The 27,163-nt window shown below is 44.4% G+C and overlaps 1 protein-coding gene across 2 annotated transcripts in view; it reads left to right on the top strand.

Moving 5' to 3' along the window:
• The window catches only part of MED27 (mediator complex subunit 27), a 176,050-nt gene that overhangs the window by 143,342 nt on the left and 5,545 nt on the right, over positions 1 to 27,163 (top strand). For both annotated transcript variants that reach the window (XM_035112590.3, XM_088664792.1), the window contains 2 exons: positions 10,139 to 10,180; positions 24,657 to 24,734. In XM_035112590.3, the coding sequence (XP_034968481.1) occupies positions 10,139 to 10,180; positions 24,657 to 24,734 (120 nt within the window). The remainder of the gene's footprint in view (positions 1 to 10,138; positions 10,181 to 24,656; positions 24,735 to 27,163) is intronic.

Below are 27,163 nucleotides of genomic sequence, written 5' to 3' on the forward strand. Positions count from 1 at the left end.
AGGCTTTGGAGGAGAGTGGCATGGGTGGCTGAGGGTAGCTGAGCAGGGACTGTGGCATGTGGTGAGGGAATTCCAAGAGCCAGGGCTGAAACTAGGCTTCCTGTCACCCAGGGCAAAGACCCAGTTTGTCACATACACCTCCACGTGTGTTTGCGTACTCAGACACACACATCTCTCAACACATTTGTTCATAAAGGGCATAAAAGTAGCTTTAAAGAGTCTGGAGAAGAGATAGTCTCTCCAAGTAGTAAAATTGTTTGTGTATCTGGCTTTCATTCAACCTTAAGCAGATCTCATCAGAGAGTAATAGATCATTTGACAAATTCTAAGTATTATGACTGTATGATAGAGGTGGAGATGGAGATAGAGAGATAGATAATGGAAACTATGATAATTTCCAGTAGGACTTACTTCTGAATAAAAATGCTTAAGATTGCAGTATAAGACTGCAGAATCTTTACACAGTTTCCTGGGAGTAAGCTCCATTGAATTCAGTGGGACATTCTTAGCAGTAAAGGCTTGCAGTTTAAGGCTCTAAAAGCAGGCATGGCCAAACTTGGCCCGCCAGCTGTTTTGGGACTACAATTCCCATCATCCCTGACCACTGGTCCTGTTAGCTAGGGATGATGGGAGTTGTAGTCCTAAAACAGCTGGAGGGCCAGGTTTGGCCATATCTACTCTAAAGAATAAAGTAAAAGAAAAATACTCCACAAGTTTTCTTTAAAAATTGCTGGCTGCTGAACCACTGCAATTAAAGAATTTAGAGTGGATTGGCTACATTTTCCTTCCAAATTACAGGAAGGGATACCGGTAAATGCAAAGTGCTTCATATTCAAAGGGCATCACATTTCTTTCATTGCAGGTATTTTATTTTCAGTATAAAGACGACTCATTTTTTGTAGCTGATTGTATGCAGCAGTGCACTCTTTATGTATACACATGGTGTAAACATGTTATGTTGTCCTCTAGATCCAACACACACACACACACACACACACACACACACACTGAGAGACAGAGACACAGAGACACAGAGAGAAAGAACACCCAAGTAAGCAATACTCAAAAGTGCTTATCTTGTGAACTTGACATGTAAATTTTTTAAGCATGACAAAAGCATCTGTCCCCAGAAAGGACAGGAGGTGGTGTTCTGATCTCTTTAACTAATCTCTGAGACATTGAGGAAAGCAATGAAACTTCCCCTTTTCAACTTTGCTTGGCGAGCAACCTTCTCAAGGATTTCTCTTTCGTACACAGTTCCAAAAACAGAGAGGGGGAAAGGGGAAGGAGGATCATTTTCCAAGATTTCCTGCTTCCCCTTGCAAATCAGCATCCCTCTGGTGCTCAGCAGCTTGAGGTCCACAGGAGGATGCTGAAGGACACTTGGCACTTTTAGACTCTGGAGCTGCAAGGAGGAGGAAGCCCCCCCCCCCAAGCTGGGAGTCTCAATTGAGCTCCTCTAGAGGCTTCACCCGGGGGCTGAGACTCCAGCTAGCCCCCCCTCCCAGTTACTTGCAAAAACCAGATATAAGAGCCAGATATTCCCGGGGGGGGGGGCCAACTGGCCCCCTGGGCCTTGATTTTATGGCTTTGTTTCAGTGCTTTTTGTAGCACTGAGTTGGAATTTTGCTGAAGATCCACACATCATTTTTCAGCTGCAGTGACAGTGAGGAGAGGTTTGGTTGAACTAGTGCAGTATTGCTTTCTTAACTGCACCTTTTTGGGACTGAGTGATTGCCATCATAGCTGGGTTTTCTTCTTGCAGACCTGCATTGGGGAAACCACTTAAGTGATGTTGAACAAGCTTGTTCTAGTTTATCCACTCTCGCTGCCAGTGGTTGAGAGAGATGTCCTAAGAGAAAAGAAAAGTAGATTATAAAAAATCAAAACTCTTGTCTTAACCATGAAAGGGGCCTGTTCTTCCTATTGAAAATGCAAATAGAAACGAAGAAAGATGGACAGGAAATTTTCATGCCAAAGCGAATTGCTTCTTGCCTTTTGCACTAGGTGGGTGTTTCATCACAGTCTCACTTGAATTACCCTGTTAAGCAACCTGTGTTGTGGCAGTTACTCTGTGCTGCTGCTGCTGCTTCCCCCCCCCCTCTTTTTGGATGCAAACTGGGACCTGTCAGTCTTCACTTTACAACCAGTTCTGGCTCTGATTCTCCTGCAGTTTATCCTGGCCCATCGCTCCACCACAGACTGATGCATTTTAATTGGCCACATAGCAGCACAAGTGGCTTCATGCCACCCATATTTTCAGGCATACTCTCCCCACCTCTGCCAGTGGCACAGTCCAAGCATGACAGGCAATTAGCTGGTACCATTCAGATACTTGACTAACGGACTTCTTGCAGCTCATCCTTTTGGGACAGACTTTGACCCGAGCCATTAATTTGCTCACCCAGCTCTGCTAATCAAAACAAAAACTGCATTAGTATTTCTTTGGCAGTCGTGACTCGCTGCATTTGTACAAGCGCTGGAAGTGGGGAAAGAGCCATGACTTGACAAGTTTGGAATGGGCAGTGCTACCTGGCCAAATAGGTTTTTTTGCACCAGGTAATGCTTAAGGAATGTGAGGAGGGGGTGTCTCTGTTGAATTGCCCTGTTAAGCCACCTGGGTTATGGTAATGTTCTGACTTCGTTAATTACCCCATATCAATAAGAAAAGGCAGCTTTTTGCCTCCCAGCATAAGTGAGGAGAAGAAATAGTGGTATCAAAGGAAAGCTTCAAAGACAGCCAGAACCGTCTCTCGAGTAATTTCTGATCCCGGCATTCTTTCCACTTCAAAGCAGGATGTGTGTGTGTTTGGGTAAAGGGGAGGGGGGTTGAATCCGATTTCTCTAATAAGAGTTGGCATCAGCCCTGTTTGATATTAGATGCAGGGAACATTTTGATTTGTTATCGCCTTTGAAATCGTTCAGACGACCTTCAGAAAATGGCCTCTTGTTACTTGCGCTGGGGGTGGGTGGGGAGAGTAGGGCACTGGGAGAAAGAGAGAGAGTGAATTGAGGCCCAATTTAATTCACATGCAGAGGATGCCTTGAAATTGTGCTCTCAGCAGCTTTTTAGTTACAAATGTGTGTCTTGATTGAAAGTGAAAAGTTGAAGAATAATAGACCTGCAACAATGCATTGTTTAGCACACCCACCTCATTCGTCTGGTTTCATGGTGGTGGGTTTACAGGCCTTGCATATGGCTCCGTTTTATTTTATAAAACCTTGGTGAGCATTAAAAAAATGCAATAATTGAATTACATTAGGGTTCTTCAGCTCCTATGCTAAGGAATTACCGTTCAGAACTGATTTCAGTTGTTGTGACTGGCATTGTGCTTTTTCTGTGTGGTTCATTTTTTCTTTGTTTTTTTAAACAAAAGAACGAAAATAATCCTTTATGAAGCCATGGTGCTCGTGTTGGCAAGTGCCACCATGACATGAAAGGAAAGGGTGTTGGTTTTGAAACAGCCTGTCTTGCTCATTGGATCAGATAACTTTGATCCAGCTGCATGGTTTGATTTCCACTGCCTCTGCAGTCGCTTCTGGACTGATCCAAGTAATGTTTACAGGTAGGTAGCCGTGTTGGTCTGGGTCAAAGTAAAATAAAAAAATTCCTTCAGTAGCACCTTAAAGACCAACTAAGTTTTTATTTTGGTATGAGCTTTCGTGTGCATGCACACTTCTTCAGATACAGTGAAATAGGAGTCCCCAGGCACTTATGTAGAGAAGGGGTGGGGATGGGGAGGGGAGGGGGGATCACTCAGAAGGGTGGTGGAAGTGGGTGATTGACTGACTGATAGCTGTTGATGACCGAAAACGACTGCAAATGGTTTTGCATGAAAAAGCAAGGGTTGAGATGGCTGAAGATCGCATATCATGTATAATGAGATAAGAATCCGATATCTCTGTTCAAACCAGTAATGTTGTTGGGTTTTTTTTCACCTATGTGTGGATCACAGGCTGACAATGCTAGCCCCATGGCTACCTGTCTGTTTCTACACACATAATTCAAAGTGCTGGTTATGACTTTAAAAGCCCTATACAACTTAGGCCTAAGTTATCTGCTGGACCATATTCTTCTGAATCTGCCTGGGCTCTGAAATCTTTGGGAAAGGCTAAGTCCTGCCCACACTCACAGACATGTTTGGCGGGTGCCCTCTCACCTTGGTGGCTGCTCCCAGAATTTGGAACTCCCTCCTTAGAGAAGCTAGACTGGCTCCGTCCTACAGTATAGGTTGCCAACCTATTTAGGCCCATGGTCACATTTCTCCCCCACCCCAATGGAATAGCCTCTCCTAAAGAGAGTGAGTGTCCACTTTTGCAAGGGATCTGGGTAAAAGTTGGATCAAGTAGAATTAATCTGAGCCTTGAAAAACTCACAGAGCTGAAAATGGAACCGAGAAAGAGCACGAATCCTCCTTTGGCAGAACCCTCTAGTTCCCATGGTTCAACCATGGCTTGATCTTAAATGCCAGTTCTTCCATGTTTACCTCTCCCTCCACTTCTGTTGTCTCTCCTGTGCCAGATTTATGGATTTCAAGCTCCTCTGGGCAAGGGCTTGCCCTCCTGTACTCTCTAAAGCACCTGCATATTGATGGTGTCATATGAATAAATAATAATGATATTTACAAGAATGTTAAATGAGGCGGGGTGTGCTCCAGACAGGAGAGGAAAAACAGAGCTATGTGGAATTGAAAAGGAGTGAGCCATAAATGCCATAAATTTGTGATTGTTTGGGTGGGCTGCTAGAACACTGCAAGGTGTTCATCTTGATCTACCCCCCAACTTTACCAAGAACATAGCAACCATCTACATAAAATTGAACTCAGTTACTTAGTGGCACATTTCATTAATCCATGCTCTCCACAATCCTTTAAATCCCAAAATCCAGTTGCAAGACTTTACTGTGTTTTAATATTGAAATGTATTGCTTTTGCTGCTCTTGAAAAATGTAAAAGGTATCTGAATCTCAGGTGTGTGCATAACATTACCCTGTGACCTTAACTTCTGCTTAACAAAGGTCTCTCCTTCCGAGGAATCTAAATACAGTATTCAGGGGGGGGGCATTTTATTTGGTCCCTGTAGGCCAGTTTTCTGGCTTAATTCAGCTAAATGTTTTCTGTGTCACTTGTCACTGAATTGCTTATGTTGTGGACACAAGACTGCATCAAGGCTTTATATGAGATGCCCTTGTTACAGACACAGTTCTGACACTGTTAAATATTCACATCGATCAGCACAACCTGTTCCAAATGAATTGAAGCGATTGTGCTGTCTAGGTGGAGGGTGAAGTAGCCCAGGAGGACTTGTTTGTATGAGTTTATATTGTGGCAGTACAGAAATAGGTAATTGCAGGAAAACGTCTATAGATGCCCATGCAAAAGTTCATTCCTAACTAGGTCTACTTGGAAAAAGTCCTGTTGAATTCAATAGAGCTTACTCCTAAGTATGTGAGATTAGGATAGCAGCCTAAATTATTACAGAAGAAACAACAGAAGATAAACCAGGCTTTTGGTTTATCTTCAGCAGTGCAGCCATTTGAGCAAGATTGGCACTCAATCAGGTATGTGAGGACAGCATTGCATTTAAGCTCTAGCCTAGTAGCAAATGGGAAAGTCACCCAGGGATGTGAATTGAAGCATCAGCAATATACAGATGGCACTGCTGTGTCTCCTTTTTCCACCTCTTCATCCCAGGGAGGCTGTTGAACTCCTGAACCGGTGCCTGGAAGCTGTTTTGGGCTGAATGAGGGAGAACAAGCAGAGACTTTAGTCCAGACAAAATAGAGGCACTATAAGTAGGGAAACAGACTGCTCTGAATAGAGGTTTTTTAGAGGTCTTAGATTGAGGTTGCACTCTCCCCTGAAGGACCAACCAAGTTTGCCCAGATGATGGCAGCCAAGAATGCTTTATAGGAGTTAGGGAAGGTATGCCAGTTGTCTCAGTTATCCATGCACTAGTGCAGGGGTCAGCAACCTTTTTCAGCCATGGACCGGTCCACTGTCCCTCAGACCATGTGGTGGGCCGGACTATTTTTTTTTGAGGGGGGGGAGAACAAATTTCTATGCCCCACAAATAACCCAGAGATGCATCTATATATATAAAAATGTAAAAAATCATGAAAGTGCAGGATCCACTTTTCTCCGTAACCGCTTGACCGATCGTCCTGAAATTTTGACACAACGATCCAGGCCACTCCCCGAGTGTTGTTAGAAAAAAAAATCCCTCAAATCTCACACCTCTGCAGGTACAAACCTCTTTTTCAACAAAGTAAAATAGCGCCCTCAAATGGATTTCCTCCCACAGTACACTCCCTCCCTTCCTGTGAAATCTACACCAGTGTTTCTCAACCTTTTTTGGGCCAAGGCACACTTGTTCCATGAAAAAAATCACGAGGCACACCACCATTAAAAAAGTTAAAAAATTTAACTCTGTGCCTATATTGACTATAGAGAGAGAGAGAGAGAGAGAGAGCGCCCAGTTTAGTTTGTGGGGTAAGTCCTAAATCTCAGTGAATTATGACTGTAAGAAACACTTGCCAATTGCTGTGTTGGTTGCAATCTCCTGTAATAAGGCTTCACAAGCCGCTGATTTCTCTGCCAGCACGTGCTCCTCGCCGAAGAGGCCGCTCACTCCCTCGTAGACGCTGCTGGCTGCCCTCCGGAGGCTGTTCTGCTTGTCGGCCCGCGGCCTCGCGCCGATCAAGCCCCGGGCGCCGCCAGCAAGAGCAGCGAGAGCAAGACAAACAGCAGCAGCAGCACCCGCCGGCCGCCTCTCATGTCCGAGGCCTTTGTGGTGGCTGTTGAGAGCTGTGCTCGCCCCGCGTCGTGACCCAGCCGGCTTCCTTTCCGGCGGGTCAGCGCTGTCTATTGGCGGCTGCCAGGCACGTGACAATGCAAATCGCCCTTCTCGTCGCCGCGCGTCGCGGCACACCAGCCAGCGTCTCGCGGCACACTAGTGTGCCGCGGAACAGCGGTTGAGAAACGCTGATCTACACCACACCCACAAACCCCGCCTCCACCACGAGATTCACCACTCACATCCATCCATCCGGCAGAGGTGTTGAAGACCAAACCAACTGAAAACGCCTTTTTCAGCGCAAGGCCCAACATTGCCAAGTGGAGGTAGGGTCCTGCCTGGGGGGGATGGGGGCCCCAAATAGGGACAGGGATATGTGATGGGTCAGAACAGGGTGGGGGGGGAGACACAGGGATAAAACCTGCCCTCTCCACAGTATCTCGCCTCGACTCAGGGGGACTCTGAGGCTCAGGGGGATCTGAAGGGGGGCTATTACCCTCCATTTCACAGACTAACGCACAGCAACGCGTGCAGGGCCAGCTAGTCTTAAATAAAAGGACACATTCTACTCATGTAAAAACACACTGATTCCTGGACCGTCCGTGGGCAGGATTGAGAAGGTGATTGGGCCGCATCCAGCCCACAGGACTTAGGTTGCCTACCCCTGCACTAGTGGGATCCTGACTATTGTAATGCTCTGAGGCTGCCCAGACAACATGAGGTTGGCTTTGAAGACTTTTTGGTAATTTCAGCTGGTGCAAAATTGTGGCCATCTAGGTACTGTTCAGTGCCAGGCAGTCAGTTCACATTACATCTATATTGTACTAATTATGCTGTTTGCCAGTATATTTCCAGTCCCCATTTTAAAGTGCTGGCACTCAGAGTTACAGCTCACAGGGACAGCTGATACATGTTCAGGAGGTTGTTCCACAATAGGCATATCTCTAGCATGTAGGCAGCATTTGTGACGGAATGGTTTGGGTGTCTAGGCAGGCTCGACATGCACAGACCCACTCTCCCACTCAGGGCTGGCCCAAGACATTTTAGCACCTGAGGCAAGTCATAAAATGGCATCCCCCACACCAGGGAAGAAGGGAGGAGTGAAGCTATACATCAGGAACAAGGGTGAGGGTCAAAGCAACCTTACCTGATGGTAGAACTGGTAATCGAAGGCAGGTGCAGAGTCCAGGAGACACCAGAGGGCAGCCCCTGTGATTTCCTCCATAGGAGGAAGGCTAGCAGTCCCTCCTATTTACCAAGAGGCCATTGTGGAGGCAGCATTGGGAGCAGCTGCTGAGGCAGCAGAGGCCTCCAAGGAACCCTGGCACTGCAGCAGCAACAGAGGGCAATGCATTCCTCAGAGGCTGGATTTGCTGCTTCTGTGGATCCTGCTGACAGAGGCAGTTCCCTCACCTTGCTTTATGAGTGGGCCAGCCCTGCTGCTACCTCATGTGAGGCTGGATGCCTGAATAGGCCTTGTGTTGCATGTGCACTGGACCCCTTTAGGATTCCAGTTTAAATTTGGTTGTCAGGAATAATGCCAAGAGGAATCAGTCTAATAAAAAAAGGTGGAATGAATCTGTGTTTCTTAATATTTCATGTATGTTAATCTTGCTTGCATCTGCCAGGACCTTGACTCTACTGTTACAGCAGATGAATTTCAAGAGATGTACAGAGTACTGTTATGTTGGAAGAGTTTCAGTTAGAACGTCTCAAGGATGCAAACAAGGTGCTTGGATTGGTCAGGGTGACAGTTTGTGTTCTGGACCCATGACCCTCTTGGCTGAGAAACACTGACAGGGAAGGGACAGCTGTGAGGGGGAGAGGGCCCTGTTCGCTTGAAGAAGGCAGTAGCAAAACCACTCATCAAGAAACTCCCCCTGAATTCAGAAAATTAAGCAATTACCAACCACTTGCCAATTTCCCATTCTTGGGCAAGGTTCTTGAGCAAGTGGTCATGGGTCAGATCCAGGCACTATTGGAGGATCCAATATCAGTCAGGATTTAGGCCCAGTTTTTGCACAGAAACCGCTGTATAATGATCTCTGTCAAGAGGCAGGCAAGGGAAATGTGTCCCTGTTAATTCTCCCCAACCTCTCAGTGTATTTTGATACCATCAACCATGGTATCCTTCAGAAACGACTGACCAAGTTGGGGGTGGGTGGCACCACTTTGTGATGGTTTCGGTCCTACTTGGATGGTCCAGAGGGTGATGCTTGGTGAGTGCTCTTCGTTTCCATTTGGGGTTCCTCAGGGTTTGATTTTATCCCCTGTGTTGTTGAACATGCATTTACATAAAACCTCTGAGTGAGGTCAACTGGAGTTTTGGAGTATGTTGTCAGCATTATGCTGATGACACACAGCTCTATTCCTCTTTTGCATCTGCAGGTGTGGCAGTGGATGTGTAACGGACTGGATGAGAGCCAGTAAAGTGAAGCTTAATCTAGATAAGGCTCAGGCACTGTTAGTGGGTGGCTCTCTGGACTGGATAGATTGGAGGTTGCCCATTCTTGATGGGTTTGCACTCCCTCTGAAGGAATGGGTACACAGCTTGGGAGTACTCCTGGATCCATTGCTGTCACTTGAGGCTCAGGTGGCCTTGGTGGGGCAGAGTGCCTTCCATCAGCTTTGGCTGATGGCCCAGCTGTACCCCTATCTGGACAGGGCTAACATAATTTCTGTCATCTGTGCTTTGGCAACATCTATGTTAGATTTCTGCAGTGTGTTATACATAGGACTTCTTCTGAAGAAGGCTGCTGCAAAATTTGTTGGTCAGGTTGCTCACCAGGGCAATGCAGTTTCAGCATATAATGCCAATCCTAGCCCAACTACACTGCATGCAAGTGAGTTTCTGGGCCCAATTCAGAGTACTGGTTTTGACCTATAAAGCCTTAACCAGCTCAGGATTGCAATATCTCAAGGACCACCTCTCCCTATATGCGCCGTCCCAGACCCTGCATTCATCTGATACTCTTGCTTGTCTGCCTCCATGATGAGAGATCTGGAGGGCAGCAAAATGAGAATGTCCCTTTTCTTTGGTGGCTTCCCACTTGTGGAAGGCTCTAACCAGAGAGGCTCGCCTGACGCCATCGTTGCATATCTTTAGGCACCAGACAAAAACATTCCTCTTCTCCCAGGCCTAATTAAACAACCTAAGGGCTTTTAAACTGGGGAGGGGGGTATTGTTTTTGTTTGTTGCTATGTTACGTATTTTTGTGTTTTTATATTGTAAACTCCCCTGAAATCCTCAGATGAAGATGAAGATACACATTTGATGATGATGATGATGATGATGATGATGATGATGATGATGATGATATGGGACTTGTTTCTTTTTTTGCAGCTTGACATATGGTCCAAGTCCAACTATCAAGTGTTCCAAAAGGCAAGTTTCTTTGTTTCTTAATGGTGTCTGCTTTATGTTATGTTATGTTATGTTGTTATGTTATTTCATATTTGAATATGACCTTATATATACACCGTTTTCAAAATGTGCTCATACTGTCTCTTAGCTTGCATATGCATGCTGAAGTAAGTGAATGCTTATTTAGTTAAATGTTCTGGCAACTGTTCTGGATTCCACCTTCCTCAACACACTTGGAGCTTCACAGATGTGCTAGAAGGCAAGGTGACCATTTTAAGAACAGGTTGAAGTAATTATCTGCATATGCAGAGAGCTCACAATTTGTTTTAACAGAAAACACTCAATTTCATTCTGTCTTCTATATTACGTCTGTGAAGTATCAGGATGTTAAGTGTATAGATCCATAACATGCAGGAAAATAGGGATTGTCAAAAGCACCATTTATTAAGGAAGGGTGTGATAAAATATAGGAACTTGTCTCAATGGGTAATTAACACATTTAAAGTAGATTTTAAAAATAATCATGGATTTACAGTATTTTTTGATATAACATTTATGTCGAGCTTAATTTTGGTTAATCTAGCAGGTAGCCTATTGGAATGTAGTCTCAATTGTTGGCTATATTATCATTTTCCCCATGAACTTCGTTTGTAAACATAGACACATAGAATTATAGAGTTGGAAGGCATCCCAAGGTTCAAGTAGTCCAACCCCCTGCAATGCAGGAATGTAATACAGTGGTACCTTGGTTTATTAACACAATTGGTTCCGGAAGTCTGCTCATAAACTGAAGGGTTCATAAACTGAAGTGAACTTTCCCATTGAAAGTAATGGAAAGTGGATTAATCTGTTCCAGACGGTCCGCGGAGTACTTAAACTGAAGCGTTCATAAACTGAAGCGAACTTTCCCATTGAAAGTAATGGAAAGTGGATTAATCCGTTCCAGACGGGTCCGCGGAGTACTCAACCTGAAGCGTACTTAACCCGAAGCATGGGTGTAATTCGTTCCGGAAGTCTGTTCATAAACTGAAGCGTTCATAAACTGAAGCGAACTTTCCCATTGAAAGTAATGGAAAGTGAATTAATCCATTCCAGATGGGTCCAGCATTCCAGCATTCGTAAACCGAAAATTCATAAACCGAGGTGTTCATAAACCAAGGTTCCACTGTATGTAACAACCAGGATTGGTTGGATGTTTCAGTTTTCATGTGAATTTTCATTTTAAGCTTCTGTAAATTTGGGGCATGAATTCTTGTTGCTGTTCTTATACTTCATATGTAAGCTGAGCTATTGATACACACTCTCTAATACACACACACACACACACACACACACACACACACACACACACAAATATTACAAGACATTTGGTCCATTATAAGAGCTATTGAAACTAGTAATTGTATTGTAAATGGCCACTTGCTTGGCAGGGTCACAGTTGGTGTCAGTGGTGTTGAGTAAAAATCACCTCCATAAGGACACCAGGTCAAAGATGGTAGACGCTAGCAGATTTGCCTCAACTGCTTTAATCCCAATCCCAAGGGGATGACTTGACATTCCAATATTAAGCTAAACCCGTTTTCGTTTTATGGGATCCAAGCCTTAAGTTGAAGGAACTTAAAAAGTCCAATATACTTTGCTTAGTTTCCTGTCATATTTCTCCCCTCTGGTACAGTGGCTTACAAACTGTTCTGAGGAACCTTGTGATATTTCAGAGTGTATTGATGGTTTCTCAGTAGGAAGATCAAGAAGATTACTGATCTCTCCCTGCAATATATGCCTGACAGGCTCAGGAACCTGGTTCACAATGAATGACATTGAGGGGCTTAATAGGACCTGTCTAGCATCCTATGCCATGGGACACGGGTGGTTCTGTAGGTTAAACCACAGAGCTTAGGGCTTGCTGATCAGAAGGTCGGCGGTTCGAATCTCCGCGACGGGGTGAGCTCCGGTTGCTCGGTCCCAGCTCCTGCCAACCTAGCAGTTTGAAAGCATGTCAAAGTGCAAGTAGATAAATAGGTACTGCTCCAAGCGGGAAGGTAAATGGTGTTTCCGTGTGCTGCTCTGGTTTGCCAGAAGCGGCTTTGTCATGCTGGCCACATGACCCGGAAGCTGTACGTTGGCTCCCTCGGCCAATAATGCAAGATGAGCGCCGCAACCCCAGAGTCGGTAACGACTGGACCTAATGGTCAGGGGTCCCTTTACCTTTTAGCATACTATGCCACATCCTAGAATGCCACATATGGAGAAGTTCTTCAACAGATGTGGAAAATAGTTTCTTAAAAGTTGAAAGTTTTGAAAAGCCATTGCTCAAGTTTGTCAAACAAATACCAGCAAGAGACTCTTTAGCTTGGGCCTGGCCTGGAGGCATGCCACTACAATTCCTGTATAGATATCTCTTGAAACTTTTGGTGCCAGGGTTTTGTGTTTACCCAGAAGTAAATAATTTTGACCTGTGATGCCAGCTTCCTCCAGATCAAAGAATAGCTTCAGGGAGGTAGATAGCAGCCCATTCCCTGACTAGCATTAAGAGGCAGAATAACACAGTAGTTAGTCTGTTACCCAAGAGACAAGTGAGAATTAACGGATTAAGCAAACCTTTCTCTCCCTTCTGAAAAATATATTCCTTGTGTCAGGCAGAGAGGAGTATAATGCAGAGCAACTTAGGACAAAATCATCCATGATAATCCTTCATCAATAATGCTTTAAACTAATTATAGCCCATGGAGTAGCTTTCATTCTTGCCATTAAATGGGTTTTTACATTATAAATGGATCCAAGCTGTAGGCTTGGCTCTCTTAACGCTTTAGGATTCCAACATTAGATACAGAGTGAGTGTGAGTGTGTGTGTTCATACACACAAACATATTTATAAATGCTTTCTTTTTCAAATGCTTGATGCAGAGGAATTAAAAAGCCAGTAGTAAGATATAACCTGCCTCAGGTTCATTGTACACAGCCCCATTCACAGACCACATAAACCAATGTGCTTAAGCTGAAGTCCTTCTAATCCCACAGTGGTCAATGACATTGATGAATTGTAAAGATCTGGCTGTATTCAGCATTCTCATTCCGCTACTGCAAGAGCCCTTGCGGTAGCAGATGGCAGTGTTCAAATGTTGTACAACAGTGGAATCCAATGCAACACTTGTGCTAATGGAACCTGGTTGCACAACAGATGATTCTTGTTATGCTCTCCGTTTCACATCAATATTTGGTAATTTACTGTTTTTCCCCTTGTGCAACAACGTTCCATAAGTGCAACAACAATGCCCCAAAGTCACTTTACACACAACTTTTTGTCTTTCTGGCTCTGTTTTTTATTCTGTAGCCTAATGCTAGAATTAGGTGGCCCACCTCCTGTCACTGCCATTATTTTACTGTAAAAGCCTACTTAAACCTGTGGCCCGCCATGTTGTTGGACTACAACTCCCATCAGCACTGACCATTGGCCATGTTGGCTGGGCTTGATGGGAGTTGGGAGTCTCCAGGTGGGTTCCAAGCCTGGAGAGTCTAAGGAGGCTATGGTCTCACACTCAGTATTGCCAAACGATGTTAGGATAAGTCAAGCATGCAAAGTCAAAGACCAGTCAGGATCAGGTATGAATCATTCTGAGTCCAAAATGTGGTCTAGAGGCAACATTAGAAAGTCCTGAGGTCAACAACAGAGAAGATCCAGCCTAGCAGTGTGAGTCGAGAATTCTACTTTTAGGGTCAGGAAGCTAAGGACCTGTGATGGTGTTCCAGCAATGGAAAAGCTCAACATGAAGACAAGGCCATTCCTAATCCCAGCTGAGAATGCTTTCCCATAAGGGATTCTTTATTCCTGTCACATGCGAGTTTAGTCTTTCAGGTACACGCTTTCATGTGGGCCTGAACATCTGCACTCTCAGATGTTGGCTGAAGGTTGGCTTGACCTCCCTCTCAAACTCTACTGGGAGCTCATCAGCCCACATTCACCCCAAAGGCTCTCAAGAGGGTCCACTGGAGGCAGCTTTTGAGGGGTTCCTCCCCAGACTAGGGAACTCCAGGGCTGGTGATGGAAGACCAGGGGTGCCAACTTGAATAAAATATTTGGGGGGCAGGCAAGTAACCCCCGCCCCACGTAATTGATCACATGATGTGGCACACACACACACACACACCATATGAATGGCAATGCCCATCAACTTAGGGAGGGGCTCAAATATTTTATTGTAGGGGCAAAGACCCCTTGGCCCCTAGGAGTTGGCTCCTATTTGGAGGACGCTGTTCCCCCAAGTGTATGGTCAGCCAGAGGTCTTGTTCATCCTTTGAGGAGTTGGTGTCCAGATTGGACTGGGCAGGGAAGCCACATAAATATTTCCTTGACTGCAGGTGTGTGAGTACGGTTTCTACCTATCTGTGTGCTATCCTTCTTAAGCTTTGCCCCTCTCAATAGCAATGCCATGTTTCCAATGACTCCTTTCTGTGGTAGCCCCTTGGAATATCACAACATTGATTTCCTTTGAATGGCAGGTTTTTCAAAGCCAGACTGTTTTTTACTCTCTCTTCAGTGGCAATAAAGCAGCATCTGGAGCTTGCAGAGCTACCTGCTCAATGTAGCTGCCAACATGTTAATTTCTTAGACAGCCACAGCACGGCCCTTTTGGGTTAAAGAGCAAAGGCCTCCGTCCTTCCCAATCCAGCCCTGTCATGTGGAGCTTAATTCGTCTTGACTTCTTTGTTTGCAAACTCTGGCTGTGTCAGCAAGACTTGTGCCTTCCCCTGATTAGTAGGATCCCCGAGTGTGTTTAATTTGATGGGGGAAGAGTGTTCCCAGAGGGCCCATTACAACTAAAATGTACAGGTATTTACAGAGGTTCCCCTGGAGATTTTCTTGAACTCCCTTTCTGGGGTGAATGAGCTTTTATGACCATCCAGCGAACCAGCAGGGTGAGTCTCAGAGAATAGAGCTTAAAAATACAGGGAGGAATCTCTGAAAGGGCAGAAACACAAAGAGCCGAGGAAAGGTTGGCACATCTCCACATTTTTCTGACATTTTAAACTCTGCAGGTGCAGAGACAGCGCCGATCTTTAACCTTTTTATTAGCTCCTCGAGCATCTCCAGCTAGTAAGGAAAAGTAAGAGCTTTTTTATTTTCCTTTTATCATCATCATTGAGGGTCTTTGTTCCCACCCTTTTTTCAAAGGCTGATTGCAAATTTTGCAGTATAAAAGCAAAACCCTAGAAGAACATCACATTCTCATTGTTACAGCTATTTTGTTAAAATAAAATTTAATATAGGTATATATTTTGAAAAATGTGTTTCTGCCCCCCTTCCCCCCTTTCTCTAGCTGCTAGCACTTTGGTGTCTGGCCATGGTTTGGAGGTTACCTGAAGGAATGCTGTTCCCCATAGGAGCCTACCAGTTGCTTCAGTTTGGGAGGGGAGGGCCCTGCTTAGTCTATTCATCAAGAAAAGCATAATCTAAATCAGGGGTCCCCAGAGTACGGCCCGCGGGCCAGATGCGGCCCAATTGGCCTCCCAATCCGGCCCGCGATGACCGCGGCGCCGCCATTCCGGATCTGAACAAAATCGCCGAAAATCGTTTCTACACATGCGTATGGGCCTCGCCCAACCCAGAAGAGGTCATTTCCGGTGCACTTCCGGGTCGGGGGAGGTGCACTTCCGGGTCGGGGAGGCCCATACGCATGCGCACAAACAATTTTCGGCAATTTTTTTCGGCCTGGAAGCGCGCCACCGCACCAGTAAATGGGTGTGCGCATGCGCACTGGCGCACACTCCCCCACCGCCCCACTGCGCACGCACTCCCCCACCCTCCGGCCCGCCGCACGATCGGCGCGGCGGGCTCCGGCCCAAAGGCGGGTAAGTCTGGGGACCCCTGATCTAAATGGACCTGAACAATTTGTAGAAGACCGTCCTCAGTGATGGCCACAGAGTACCCTGATCTGGTGAAAATCAGGAGGAAAGTATAAGCTTCCTGTTTCATGGAATATTTTCATCAGTAGATTATATCTTTATTCTGTTTTCTATTTTTACTCACCACGTTTGAATTACAGAAGAAAAATAGTATATGAACACAACAGGAATGATTGAGAAGAATGATTGGTCAGGCCATAAGACTGAGAGAGGGTGAGAGCTTAGCAGATAAGATGGAAACTCTCGAGTGGAAGTAAATGTTGTGCTGGTTAGAGTGTTGGACTAGGACCTGGGAGACCAGGGTTCAAATTCCCACTCGGACATGTAGCTTTATGGGTGATCACAATTACTCAGCCTACCTATTGCACAAGGCTGGTTGTCGGGATGCCATGGGTTTTCTTTTCTTTTCTACAATGAAATACAAAAATACAGACAAAACAGACCAGGAGCATAGAAATTCAGCACAACAACTAAAACCTAACCAGCCACTTTGCATTGGAAAGCAAATCAGCTGCAGCAGCATCTTTGCTTAAAACGCAGCATACCGTAGTTGACACTAGGCAAACCTTCTTGGAAAAGGGAAATAATTTTAACAGTGTTTCAGTGCATAGTCAGAGGCTGCAGACAACCACCTCCCTTCAGGGTTACACACAGCAGCTGCCGGGTGCTATATGAATCACCCCTAGAAACACAACATGGGAGGCAGCCCCCATTCTGCATGGTGGGGTCAACACATGTCCAGACATGCTTTGCACGAATGAGAATAAGCTTCTTACATCTTTCTCAACAACAGAGGACTAAACATTGGATTATATAGAAAAACCATGCATTTAAATACAACCATTATTGTGGGTGGGTGTTTTGTTTGAGGAGGAAACCCAACAGTACATCATAGAATCTTTGCAAACTCCCTTATTTTTTTGTAATAACATAATTTATTAATTATTGTTTCCCTTCCCATCCCAAGAGCTTGGGAGCCGGAATTTCAAAGTAGAGGGGCTGCCACCACAAGCCACCCTCAACCCCTTATTATCCTGGCCTGGTTTTGCATCTAGGTTGTCTCTCTGTAAAGTCTGCAGTCCTAAAGTACTGTTTTCTTCCAGTACAAGGGCACATAAGTATTGTAATATATGAAGATGTATTCCTGTCATTAATCTCTGTGAATAGGTGTGTGGAATGAATGCATGTATGAGTCAAGTACAGAATATTGACAGTATCTGCTCAAGGACAGGTGATGGGCAGTTCCAGGGTCAGCCTATTGAATTGGTATCCTGCATGGCCAAATTGTGAAATTGCAACAACTGGATTTTTTAAATTTTTCAAAGGTTGTTGACTAGAAGGCTGGTGGTTCAAGCCCATCTAGATATGTCTGAGGGCATAATTCATGCATTGCAGGGGGTTGGACTTAGATGACCCTCAGGGGCCCCATCCAACTCTACAATTCTGTGGTTCTAATTTTTATTGATTGCAGCCAATGGCCATTACAATATAAACATAAAACACATGCAGTAAGCCCACAACTTGCACTCGGTTAATTTACACATTCACAACTTTACAGAGGGAGTGTGTGGGGAATAAATAAACGATGATGATGAGCCAGGGAAACCCTCCACTCGCTATTTGCAGTGGTGCCTCGCTAGACGAATTTAATTCGTTCCACGGGTCTTTTCTTATAACGAAAAATTCGTCTAGCGAATCCCATAGGAATGCATTTTTTTTGCCCATAGGCATTAATTGAATTTCAATGCATTCCTATGGGAAACCGCGATTCGCTAGACGAATTTTTCATAAAACGAATTCGTCTAGCGAGGCAACCTCCGCTCGAAAAATCCTTTTGTTAAGCGGAAATTTTGTTAAGCAGGGCATTCGTTAAGCGAGGCACCACTGTATTTATTTATTTCCCATATCCTTACATCCAGTGGATTTTTCTCACTTACCAGGGTCTGGGAAGGTTGCAGAAGGGAAGCTCTCAGAGCTCTCTCACAAGCTTCCCAGACCCCAGTTAGCAGCCCTTCAGTACCACACAGGGGGACAGTTCTGGGGGTTCCTGACTTTGCATGATCTTGCATTTGCCCATGAATCCCCAGAACTGAACCCTCTCATAAGGGGCAGGCCCTCTGTATGTGTAAAACATAGGGTAGCAGTCATTGGCCCAGTAAGACAGGCAGAAACGCTAAAAAAACAAATAGGCAGGTTTCAAAACATTCATTTAGTTTAGTTTGGTGATTCTAAATTTATCTCAGAGCAGTGAACTGGATAGTAATCATAGGCATCAAATAAATAATGTGTGTGTGTTAAATTTTTTGTCAGGTTGTTTTTAATGTTTACATTTATCTGTATTTTTAAAATGAAAATTATATAATGTTCTATGTACATAGAGTGCCAGTTGCTTGTACTTTTTTTTTTGTTTAAGCAATATCTAAATGTTAAATAGGAATCGACTTGATCCATGCATGTGGTAGCAGTAGTCTCCACAATCAGTTAGGTATTTCCTGCGCTGTCATGATTTTGGAATTTTATGAAATCTATTTCCAGCACAGAAATGGAGAAAAGCATGATCATAGGAAACACCATTTAAGAATCCCAGCTTAGTATTGTGTAAACCAGGATTTACAATAAGCAATGCTTACATGCTAAAACGAAACAATATTCTACTATTAAATAAAGTCAATCCTTTTTAATCAGCATATCATTGTAAATACCTGCACCTGACCTTCTAAAGTTTGTCAGTAGGGACTGTGATACCTGCAGTTTTCAGCCAATTGTGTCAAAAAGAGCAAAGGTAATAGCCATTTATTTATTTCCCCATGATAGCCCATGGAGCAGCACAAAACTTCAATTTTTCTGAATTGAAGTTCTGATTTGGACATGAGGCAGGTAGCTTCCAAAATATTCCAAGCTGAACTGAGCCAGGTTCCAAAGTGCCAAACTCAGTTCCAAATGGATTCTTGTGCATTATGGATCTCTTAAAGGAGTTTTCTGCTTCCCAGAGCTGCAGTAATCCAAAATGTTCATCTTTGAAACTCTTCTTCTCAGTAAAACTTAAATCCAAGGAAGAAGAAGTTTGGCTTAGATGGCAAAATAATGTTTAAAATGAACGGCAATTGTGGGACTATGCTAATAAGTGAAATCGAGAAGTATTACAGGATGTCAGTCATAACATCGCAGATAAATGTTGGAGAGGAGAATGAAACCTCCCCATGGGACATACACATTAATGAAACCTTTGCAGTCTGGTTATTTTTTTATCCTTTTGTCAGAGAAAATGTGTATTTGAAAGAGTTTTAATTTGAGGAGCACTAGTGTGAAGTTCCTACTCCTCTAAGCATAGCTGCCAAGTTATCCCTTTTTTAAAGGGATTTTCCCTCATGCTGAATAGGCTTCCTCGCGAGAAAAGGGAAAACTTGGCAGCTATGCCTCTAAGTCAGGTTGAGTTTTTTCCTCATCACTTTGCAGCACTCGACCAAACACTGTTTGGTGCTACTTCTGTGGGGTTCGGGGCGTTTCCACCCCTTCCTCCTCTTTCTGTTTGGAGCCCACTTTGATCTGTGTTCGAAATGCTTTCTCCCCCCCCCATTTGCTTCTGGTACCAATCACCTGCTTTTTCATTGAGAAAACATTATTAGTATTCCAGCAGTCCTGGGATGGCTTTTATCTCCCAGCGGAATCTCATTAGCTTTGCATTACAATAGGAACAGCATATGTCTGCTATGCCCAAGTAGCCAGTCAGTTTGAATTTGTTAATGGCAACACTTTATTTTCCCCCACAGCAAAGTTTTCCCCACATCTTCAATGCTAATAACACCCCCAAAAAGCAACTTTGTTGTGGAAGCGTTAAAAAGAAAAAAAGAAAACGCCACAAAATCAATTCGTTGGAGGTTGAAATGTAGCAGAAGGAGAGCTGTTGCTAACGGTTTGCTTTTATGTGTGCCTGTTACGTAACTAGGAATCTAAGCATGCTGTGTGAAGGGGGAAACTAGGGCATGATAGATAGCTTGCAAGTTAGAATGGGAATAAGCTAATTACTGGCAGTTGGAAGAAAGACAGTGTGCAATTATACTGTGGCTTTTTATTGTGCGTGTCTGTATATATCAGCTTTTCTCAACCTGGCGCCCTTCAGGTGCTTTCAACTGCAGCTCCATCGTCAGGATCCATCCAAAGCATCTGGGGGGCACCAGGTTGTGGGAAAGCTAACACACATGCTAGAGGTAGTATGCATTTTGTGGATGAGGAGGTGGGTCTTGTTGATCTCATCTAACTTCTATAGTAAGGGAGGGAAACCTATGTAGGAATCGCTAAAGCAGGAACAGAGCAGAAGAGCCCTCTCCCCTCCCACAGTTTCCAGAAACCGGTTTTCAGAAGGATTACAGCTTCCATCCATGGAGGCAGAACATAGCCATCATTTCTAGTGGCCACTAATGGCCTTCTCCATGGATTTGTCTAATCCTTTTTTAAGGTCCTCTAGGTTGGTGGCCATCATTGCTTCCTGTAGGAGTGAGTTCCATAGTTTTAACTATGCACTGTGTGAATATGTCCTTTCTTTTATCTGTCCTGAATCTTCTATAGTTCAGCTTTATTGGGTGTCCACAAGATCTAGTCTTGTGAGAGAGGGAGAAAAACTTTCCTCTACGCACTTTCTCCACGCCATGCATAATTTTATAAATTTGTTATGCAAGTTTCATCCCAGTAAAACCATTAGGAGGGGGAATTGTCCCAACCCTAGCGGGTGGCTAGCTCACCACCTCTGTTTCTTTAAGATATCCATACCCTGGCTTTTGGGGTATAACCCTGGCAAGGCAGCTGACAGCAATGAATAAATACAATGCATTCTGGCATTGCCAACCTGCTCTCCCTCCTCTTCTATTTGCATTGAGAGATTGGCGGTGACTTGCACCTATCCCTGCATGGCATCAAGTCCATCCTGACCAAGGCCAGGCCATAAGTGCTGTAGTGCAGTAGCTGTCAGTCATTCAAGATACTCCTGCCTCCCTTTGCTAGCATATAGAGGGGTAGTTTACACAACAAAGTAGAGACAGAAATCGCCTTTGCCACAGCATGATCACAGCATGGAGGAGACATATAGCTTAGTGGTAGAATATCTGATTTGCATGCAGAAGGTCCCAGGTTCAATCCCCATTGACATCTCCAGGTACAGCTGTGAACCTTGGAGAGCTGCTCCCAGTCAGTATAGGCCAGGGGTATAGGCCAGAATGTGTCCTTTTATTTAAAATGCATCTCTGGGTTATTTGTGGGGCATAGAAATTTGTTCACCCCCCCCCCAAAAAAAAGTCCAGCCCACCACATAGTCTGAGGGACGGTGGACCAGCCCACGGCTGGAAAAGGTTGCTGACCCCTGGTATAGGCAGTACTGAGCTAAGTAGACCAATAGTCTGTTCAGTACAAGGCAGCTTCCCTTTTTTTAAAAAAAAAATGCTTTTTATTAGTTTTCTTACTTAACATATACATCTAAGAAATTAACATAACAACAAAAACAAAACATACATAAATCCATATGTTCTTACAAAAGAACTTATGCCGCCATGCTCTTAATGCCCAATTCCTTATCTTCCCCAATAGACTTCCATCTTCCTCAAAGCGGGTCTTTCTGATCTGTTTAATAAACTGTTTCTAAGGCAGCTTCCTATGTTCCTTTTCTTTCTGGAAGAGGCCAAAGACCAGTGAGAAACAAAGCCCTCCTAGTGCAGTGAGTCAGGGCTTATCTAGATACAGGAAAATAAAAAGGATAGGGAAACAATGGGACAAAGAAGATGTGTGTAGCAAAAGTCCCAGCCTTGTGATGTAAAGGAACAAGGATCCACCCAGCCTCCTCCGAAGTCTGGGATTATTAAGTCTGGGATTATTAAGACTCCTGGGATACTCAAGAACTGTCCTTCCCACCTCAATAGGGAAAAGACCCCTAAGACAAGGGGAAGAAACGATGCTATTCTAAGACAAGCCTTTGGCCCTCCAGATGTTGCTGAACTGCAGCTCCCATTATCCCTGGCCATTGGCCATGCTGCGCTTGTTGGGCATTGTAATCCACAATATATTTGATGTACACCAATATATGATAGTCCCTCTTCCTAGTCTGTAAAGCAGATTGAGGTGTGTGTGTGTAAATCCATTGCTCTGGACTTTATTGCAGCTGGTCTCATTCACAACTGGCATGCAACTGCCAACCTGCCACAGTGTCTCTCATGTCAGCTTGCAAGCAAAATATTTTTTGAAGGAAATTACATGTCAACCAACTGAAACACCAGGGGACTGGTTTCCTCCTGTTCTCTTGTTGCATTACATGGGCCAACAAGAATATCAACTTCATACCTTTGGCTCTTCTGTGTGATTTTTGTTTTTAAGCAACAGCAATTGCTGGTTTTTCCCCAAAGAAACAGCAATTCAGGGGGATGTGGAGTGTAGGGAATGTGACAGAAGAGAACTTGCAAAAGCTGTAATTGTGGCAGAGCTGAGGATTTTCCTCTGTGATGCTTTTTCCCACTGCTTGTTAGTGATTCCACAAAGCTGCACTGGGCTTCATTCATGGAGCCACAGCCAAGAGGGAATTAATCCCCTCTTCATTGCTGTCATAGCCTAAAATACAAAACCCTTGATGTAGCTGCTTTCTCAATATGCCATTGTGTGCTGCTTTCCCCTTAGTAGTACTTAATTGTGCTAACAACTATGTTGGAATATCTTTGGTACTCCTAATTTTAGGAACTTTGTTGGGGTTTTTTAAATAAAAAAAACTGAGTCATTAGTCCTGTAACAGATAGTTACATAGATTTTTATGCTATGAGCTGGGTTAGGAGTACATCTTTTTGAGCTTCCTTTCCTTTTTGTTTTTAAAATCGCAGCCCAGTGTATGAAAGGAAGGGCCATAGCTTAGTTTAAGAGCATTTGCTTTGCATGCAAAAAGTCCCAAGTTCCATCTCCAGCTTCTTAAGTTGGGCTGGAAAAGACCCCTGTCTAGAAAACCAGTCCCTGTTAGTGCAGACCAGGGATGAGGCATTGGCCACGGTGGCTGAGGCTGATGGGAGGTTCCCCTTCCCTCTTGTAGATGGCACTGAGATAGATGGACCAATGATCAGGCTTCGTATAAGGCAGGTTGCTAGGTAACATTGGTTGATGCTGAAATGCCCAAGCCTCCTTGTGCATTTTGTATCTGAGCTGCTGTAGCTTACTAGGTAATAGTTTAAGCTGTGAACTTGCCATATGCCTTTCCTTATCCCAATCCCACCTCCACATCTGTAACATGGGAATGATAATACTGGCTTACTGTATTGGGTTGGGTGGTTCTGAATGATTGCTGACCTTTTACGTGAAGTGCCTCATGTATTTGAAATTTGCTTGTTTCTGAAAATTATTGTTTTCCCATGGCTTCTAGAAAGCATTCTACACCCAGGGATGGCACCTTCCTCTGATCTGGAGTAGTCAGGATCCACACCAATCTCATGCTCTACACCCACCCTCCAGGCCAGCCCTACCTATGACTAGAGTAGAATAGGTCTCTTGGTACTCCAAAAGAGCACAGTTGATGTCACTATTTTTTGGTAGTGTGGGGGGGGGGTTGCTTCTTTGTCTCCTTGTGTTTTGCCTTCTGTGTTTGTGATGTGCCTTGGTTCTCCATTCATTGTTGCTTTCTAGTCTGTGTTACCTTTGATCACGTGTTCAAGGGGGTAGGGTTTCCAAATTCCCCCTTCCAGCTGCAACCCCACATGCTACATCATCCTAAGTCTATCTAGAAAATCCAATGGACCTCAAGAATAACTTGGGGGGGGACGACACCACTGGCTTTAGCAGTACAGTTGGGCACAGGAAAGCCCAATACTGTGAACATTTATTATTCATTAATATTTTGTAATAACATCCCCTGTCCCACCACCTAGCTGTTGTTGTTTAGTCGTTTAGTCGTGTCCGACTCTTCGTGACCCCATGGACCAGAGCACGCCAGGCACTCCTGTCTTGCACTGCCTCCCGCAGTTTGGTCAAACTCATGTTCGTAGCTTTGAGAACACTGTCCAACCATCTCGTCCTCTGTCGTCCCCTTCTCCTCGTGCCCTCAATCTTTCCCAACATCAGGGTCTTTTCCAAGGATTCTTCTCTTCTCATGAGGTGGCCAAAGTATTGGAGCCTCAGCTTCACGATCTGTCCTTCCAGGGAGCACTCAGGGCTGATTTCCTTAAGAATGGATAGGTTTGATCTTCTAGCAGTCCATGGGACTCTCAAGAGTCTCCTCCAGCACCATAATTCAAAAGCATCAATTCTTCGGCGATCAGCCTTCTTTATGGTCCAGCTCTCACTTCCATACATCACTACTGGGAAAACCATAGCTTTAACTATACGGACCTTTGTCGGCAAGGTGATGTCTCTGCTTTTTAAGATGCTGTCTAGGTTTGTCATTGCTTTTCTCCCACCTAGCTATTTGACACCAAAATACTTTGGATACCTGGAGACATGCCCTACTTCATTGTGACTGCTTCTGTTAGACAAGTCAAGAGAAGGGCCAAGTGGAATATACATGGAAGGAGTTGTACGTTGTCAAAACATCACTGACAAGTCTTCCTCTCTCCCTCCCTCTCCCCTTTCTTGTCACCTCCAGGTAACTGATCATGCTACTACTGCCTTACTGCATTACCAGTTGCCTCAAATGCCAGATGTGGTGGTTAGGTCATTTATGGTAAGTTTGATACAAACTCTCTCAACTAGCATAACTTTGCAGTGTAGTTAATAATGGCATGTTGAGTTTTTATGAATGTATTGGAAGGCCGTTTTCGTCAAGGCAAGAGTCCATCACAAAAGGGAAGCAGTATTGTCTGTTGTTCATCCCCACCCCAGGATACTGTCGGAAGATGTTGGAAATCTGGACAGGTAGCATACTGGAAATTACAGTCATTGGTGTTTACCAGAGCATGTCTGAAAGTGTATTGGTGGAGCTGTTCAACAATGTAATGGGGAGAGAAAACAAGGAGCACAAGCTAATCCTAGCTAGAGCAATTACAGAATGATGCCTTTTGCCCTTCAAAAAGTCCTAGTGTATCTGCTGAAGAATCCTACCCTGGATCCTGTGTTTTACAACAGCTGTCACCTCATTGTTTTAATTTACAAGGCCCTTAACAACTTGGGTCCATGATACCTCACAGATCACCTGAACATTTATATCCCATGTAATCACTGAGGTATTGGTTAGTGGTCCCTCATGGCTCGGATGCACCTTTCATATCCACCAGGAGCCAGGCATTCAGTATTGTGAGCCCAAGTCTGTGGAATTCCCTCCCCCTTGAGATCAGCAGGCTCCTTTCCTGCTGAAGTTCAGACGCTTGACGAAGATTTAGTTATTCCAGCAGTGTTTATAGTTTTAACTCACTTTTAATCTTATTGCCTTGGGTTCCTGTGCACCTCTTAAGAGACCACTGTGATTAAGTGGTACACAAAGTATTGAAATAAATTAGTAACAACATATAATAAATGGCAAAACTCACTGAGCATCTGACTAGCTAAGTTCCATGTAAATGATGTGCCTTCCTCAGTGTGCCTTCCTTTGAAGCGTCCATTAACTGACAGTGCACTTTTGATGAACAGCAGCCAATCATAGCAACTCAGTTCCCTCGCTGTAGCATGCACCTGAAAATTAATGTGCAGAAACTGTGTGGGGCACATTTGTCTGAGCCATAAGGTTTGCCGTATTGATTCACTAAAGCAGTTCTGATAACTTTTAACAAATCAACGTCAGGATGTTCACCCCAAGTGCCAATAACAGTAGGCATTCCGCATATCAGGTGTGCAATCCAGTTGACAGGATGTGGTGAAGTCTTAATTGTCCAGATAAGAATGAAGGACTTCCTTTTTAACCTCCTTTTCCTTCCAGCAAATGTTTTAAGCACACAGTTTGACCCGATTTTCCTTTTTTAAAAAAAGAATTTCAATATGGTTAAATAATGATAACCAAGTCCAATGAAGCCGGTGTAATCAGCAATTGCCTTGTGCCCTTGTGTTCACTACTGGCCCTGTCTTGACTTCTGCAGCCAGAGAAGGCCTTAAGGAAAGTTATTGATAGGCCACTACTGTATATACAAAGAGAGAGAGAGAGGGAGGGAGGGAGGGAGAAGAGAGAGAGAGAGAGAGAGAGAGAGAGAGAGAGAGAGAGAGAGAGAGAGAGAGAGAGCGCATTGGATGAAGAGAGAAGGATTCGTTTCAATAAATGGAGCCAGCCCCTTCTTCAGAGAACAGTTTTCTCTTATTGACATAATTCAATAGGATTTCAGATGACGAGATTCATGAGCATCCTTCACAGCACAAGTCTGTCTGTCTTGAAGGCTTTCTTATTTCTTCTTTAGCTGCATGTCTCCTTGAGATTCGAATTAAGTTATATAACATTGCTTCTTACTTAGGGCTATGGGGATGACCTACTTTGGGGGCAAAACCTTCCCCTGGAAACACCTTACTCAGCATTTGATTTCCTTTGCCCTCCTCCTTCGCCACCTAGCTTGCTGTCTCCTAAGGCCTGAGGGCAAAAAGTGTAGTTTTAAAAATACAGTCTAACCATTAAAAAAAAGCAGCAGTTGAAGTAGAAAATGTTACTTGCCTCCTTGACCTTGACCGTCCAGCTTAAGGCCAAGCTGGGTGGAGGAAGAGCACATCCTGTGCACATAGAAGAGAGGGTGGGGACTGGCTCTGTTGTTGCTGTTTTCAGAGAGGAGATATTTTGCATGCTTTTAATATTTACTGTTATAAACATTTTCTTGTTAGCAAACATTTGCATGATGAGTGTGGCACTCCTTGCCTGAAGAAGTAGAAGGAAAATAAACATTGCATAATTTAATTTGCTGAAATGTTTGGGTTCCCCACACACACACACGCACACATGGCAGGCAGTTCTCATTAAACAAATGCTCCATCCTTGTCTAATGGAGAGCTGATTTAGAGATCTGCTGGCCAGATGTCCAGGGAATAGATGGAAAATCTGTGACACTTTGGACGTTGCTGGACTTCCACCTTCCCTGACCCTGAAGCAAATGGGAATTGGGTTCCACATCTAGAAGGCCCCAGGCCTCCCAATGCTGGGTTTGCGGGACAAGGCTGTATTCCTGCAGAGTGTCGGGTCTCTCA

The sequence above is a fragment of the Zootoca vivipara genome, chromosome Z2, assembly GCF_965207765.1.
Source record: "Zootoca vivipara chromosome Z2, rZooViv2.hap1.1, whole genome shotgun sequence".
Classification (NCBI taxonomy): Eukaryota; Metazoa; Chordata; class Lepidosauria; order Squamata; family Lacertidae; genus Zootoca; species Zootoca vivipara.